The 4,488-nt window shown below is 33.3% G+C and overlaps 1 protein-coding gene across 2 annotated transcripts in view; it reads right to left on the bottom strand.

Annotated features, from left to right (window-relative positions):
* Positions 1-2,786: 2,786 nt before the first annotated feature.
* The window catches only part of LOAG_16673, a gene marked incomplete at both ends in the record, with an annotated part of 7,123 nt that continues 5,421 nt past the window's right edge, over positions 2,787-4,488 (bottom strand). For both annotated transcript variants that reach the window (XM_020449323.1, XM_020449324.1), the window contains 5 exons: positions 2,787-3,071; positions 3,142-3,310; positions 3,630-3,751; positions 3,819-4,001; positions 4,322-4,408. In XM_020449323.1, coding sequence (XP_020307185.1) covers positions 2,787-3,071; positions 3,142-3,310; positions 3,630-3,751; positions 3,819-4,001; positions 4,322-4,408 — 846 coding nt within the window. The remainder of the gene's footprint in view (positions 3,072-3,141; positions 3,311-3,629; positions 3,752-3,818; positions 4,002-4,321; positions 4,409-4,488) is intronic.

The raw sequence follows: 4,488 nt of genomic DNA, 5'->3' as shown, positions 1-4,488 counted from the left end.
ATACTAGTATATATATATATATATATATATATATATATATATATATATATATATATATATATATATATATATATATATATATATATATATATATATATATATATATATATATGAAATCAAAGGCTTAGAACTTGACCTAAAAGAAATCACCAGATATCTCACAAATTAATATTCTGTTCAAACACTGACTGAATCTTGAAATTTTAAGAAAACTCCAGAGACGAATCAAAAGTTCAATAATGTCAGTTCTATTAATCAACTAGTCTTAAAATCCACCTCCAGAAGAAACCGATTGAAATAATCCGGTGTTTTAGACTCATTTTCACACCATTTCAAGATCCTTCATTTAATAAAAGATTTTTTAAATGGTAAGCAAATTCATGCAGTGAAATCCCTTGACAAAATAAGATCATTCCTACTTAAAATATGAAAGAGAAAATGCAACAGTTAACAGTGAGGCCGTCAGCATGACCAGAAAGTGAAATAAGTATATATATAAACTGAACAAAAAAGTTTCTTGCAAGATAAAAGAAATAATGAACTATTTAAATGTGACATTTCAGAAATAAAAAACAAATCCTTAATTCTTATCAGTGATAAATTGTGGCACCTTTTGACGCCAATTACGATAATAATAAAGTAACAAACAAAACAACCAAAGACAAAATTTTAAATGTTTTAGTATTAAAATTTTTAAACAAAATACAATTTTGTGGAAACAAACAAGCAAACGAACGAATAAGGAAAGCAAATTATTTGATCACCGAATAACGAATAAAGGTAGAACTCCCAAATATTTTCAAAGCTCACCATAAATAACAAAAAAAAGAAACCTATTTATCATGAAACATTCTAGTTATATGATTTGAAATGAAGATTTATACAATAAAAACAACAATAAAATCGAGAGGAAGGCAACATGGAGAAAGAGGAATAACAGGAAAGATAAGGAACTGGCCATACATGGACAGTGATAGAATTCAACTGAAGGCTCATCAATGATGATCACTATATTGACGTTAGTGCTAACTAAATTATTTAATCATTTAAATTCAGCAAAAAAAATTCTTATTTATATCCTAACTAAATCCATATTAATTCAATTGGATAAAAGAAAATAAAGCTGTTTTGTTTACTTAATTCTCCTCACTAGAATTAACGAAACAAGGTCAAAAAATGGCCCCATTTTGCTACATTGCATACTTCCTGCATGGGTAACCTATGATAACAGGGAAGAACCGTGATCTCGCATTATCTACATAATATCTACCCCAGATTCAACGAATGCTGATCTCTACTCATGTAAGAATATCTAGTAAATTTCGAATCTCAACAGTACCACATACACACAATACTAAGCTATATATAAAGGGCATAGAAATCGCAAAGAATATAAGCAAAGGAAAAAAAATATACCATTTTTTTGTTCTATGATCAATTACGCGAGGTAGGGTAGACTGTAATACATTGAGTGCATGAACTGAGGAGGGACGAGAGGAACTCTTACATGAACGATCCAAAAATGAGGTAAACACACACATACACACAAACAAACACACATACATATACGCCACACATAAACTCCACACATTTGGAGTTTATGCTACAGATCAACGCCCAATAAATTCATATATAGCTATATAGTTTAATTTAGAGTAGAGAATGAGGGAACTCACAAAAACCAATGCTAAAAAAAAGTTGAAATGCACTTATGTCAGAAAAAACCTTTGCCTCTTGCACTTCCCTTTTACATTGACTGTCACATTGCTCTCAAATGTCATTTGCCCTTGACAGTATAAATACTGTTATCAGTTTAACAAATCAACGGAAGCCAAAAGGTCATCCACACTTGAAAACGTAACTGCATGTCAAACGACTCAACCACTTTTATAGGGTCTAACAGCATTGAGAGAGGAATGCATTCATATCCACAAGGACTACTTTTCAAAGTACAAGAGAGAGGCTTTTCTAGCGCAAGTACACTATCATATTTAAGAAACAACCGAAAAACTGTAACCGGAGTAGCTTGGGGTTGAATAATGCAAGTCCAAAAAAACCCGATTTAAGGGTTCCTTTGCAAAGAAGCGGATAGGATTTCCATTTAAAAAATATTGATTCATCAAAGCGACATTCATTTTGCATCAGTGTAATCCTGCATCATCAGCGAAAACTGTTTCCAATCCCAACCGACTTAGAGGAACAACTCACCACTTATCAATTAATTCTGTGCTATAGCCCGGGTAATCTTTTCGATACCAAATTTGAGCAGAATCATCGAACGAACCATAAATCGAATTACAATTTTTTCCAAATGCTCCTGGGACTTAATAATTTGAGTAAAGGAACATTCTAAAAAAAGCACTGGTTAGATTTAGATTAAGAACAAATCACAAAATATCAATCTGACAACTTATTTCAACAGGGAAAGAAAACCGGAGGTAGAAGTGAAAATTAAAAAAAAGACAAACAAACAAACGAAAAACAAAGGAGGAAAAGGAAAATAGACACGCATATACTTGTATACATTAAAGTACACGTACTTATAGCGACCGTATTCATAGATTTTCATTAATAATTTAAAAAAAAAGACTTTTAAATGACTAAAAAGTTGATGGGCAAAAAACATTTTTAAAAATTCTGCAGCTAAAGACAAACATGTGCACAAAGTTATGCAACTGAATCTGATAAGTTTTAGGAAGTAAGGCGAATCCCGAAGTTTTTCAAATTCCGAGAATTTTCGAGCCAACAACCAAAAAACAAAGTTCGGAAATGATTGAAACGCTTATCTAGTAGACACGAATACAGCTGCTACCGAAATCTACAACATAAATTAAGCCATCAGGTGAAACGCATAAGTCGGTAGGACGATCAAGTGATGAAAGTTGCGAGGCGTTTGTAGATGTGGACAGCTGAGGAGATGAAGATGTTTTTACAGTAGTGTGTGCTGCGGACATATTGGCTAGTGGTGTTATAGCACTTTCTCCGTCTGCTCTACTACCAGTGTCACCTGGAAGTCCTGGTACTACACCACCAAATGATGCAACGCACTGCATTCCATCCAAGCTTAACACCTAAAAACAGGAGAAACGATTTGAAAAGCCCCACAATTCGTTCTTCCAAATCAGATTGGGAAGGTCTAACCTGAATTCTATTATTACGTGAATCGCAGACGAGAATATGTTCTTCATTATCCGTTGTTATTCCCTGGGGGCGACAAAACGAACCTTCATTATCACCTTCGCTGCCATACATTTTCATATCAACTGTACCACGCGATGACATCACCACAAGGCGATGATTATTGAAATCACTGAAATTTAACTACAAATCAAAAACCAAAATTAAAAATCCCAAGAACTAAATCAAAAAATCCACTGGTAAAAATTTAAAAAATATATAATGCTTATACTACTTCATTCAGTATTAGGATTGTTCACTATCTTGTTCCAAAAAAATATAGAAAACTCGACCACCTTCCAGAAAAATATATAACGTTTATACTACTGGGAAATATATGATGCTTACACTACCATATAATGCTTATATTACTATAATGCTTATACTACTTTTACATGGCTAACTCAGCAATCAGTGATGGATGTTTACAAATATGCGCCGACTAAACATACGTAATAACCAGCTGGCCATCATGTAAAAAGCAAACGCCGCGAGGTGAATCCAGATTCTTGTAGTTATAGAGTGAATTGTCAAAACCAAATTTACGAATAAAATGCCCTTGCGGCGAAAACATCTGCAATATTATGAATATAGATAGACAATAATCATGGAACACAGCAGGAAAAATTTTGAGAACTGACCTGAACACGATGATTTCTAGTATCCGAAACCGCAATCTGATTAAATGAATTTACTGCGACTCCCCATGGATAATTGAAAAGACCAGGAGTTCGGCCACGTTCACCAAATTTCAGCAGAAAATCTCCACGTTCACTGAACACTTGCACACGATGATTATCCTTATCGGCCACAACTATTTCGTTCTGAAATTCATTTAAGCAGTTTGAAATAAGTCAAACATACACGCCAAGTATCCAGAAATTCATGAAAATTTATACGATAATTAAATCTCCATCTTCGGTAGAAGTATGCTACTACATTGCTAACGATTAACGTAACATTAATTGCACAGCTGACGACGTCAATAAAGAACTGACATCACCATCATAAAAACACATGACAACCGTCGTTCAAATTTCTATCCTTAAAAATGTTTAACGAGTTAGCTCTAAATTACGATAACAAAAAAATCATAAGACCAGCACATCAAACAGCATTTCAGAGAACTAGCCATGGAGTTAACGGTAATGCCTGCTGGGCGATCGAACTGTCCTGGACGAGTTCCTGGAGAACCAAACTTGTGCAAGAAGTTACCTTCCTTATCGAAAATCTGGAATTTCACATATATTTGCGTATAAGAAAGTAAATCACAAATGTATATTATATATATATATATATATATATATATAT

The sequence above is a fragment of the Loa loa genome (assembly GCF_000183805.2).
Source record: "Loa loa unplaced genomic scaffold supercont3.12, whole genome shotgun sequence".
NCBI classification, from domain to species: Eukaryota; Metazoa; Nematoda; class Chromadorea; order Rhabditida; family Onchocercidae; genus Loa; species Loa loa.
Note: the sequence above shows the minus strand (reverse complement) of the source record. Positions and strands in the feature narration are given on the sequence as shown.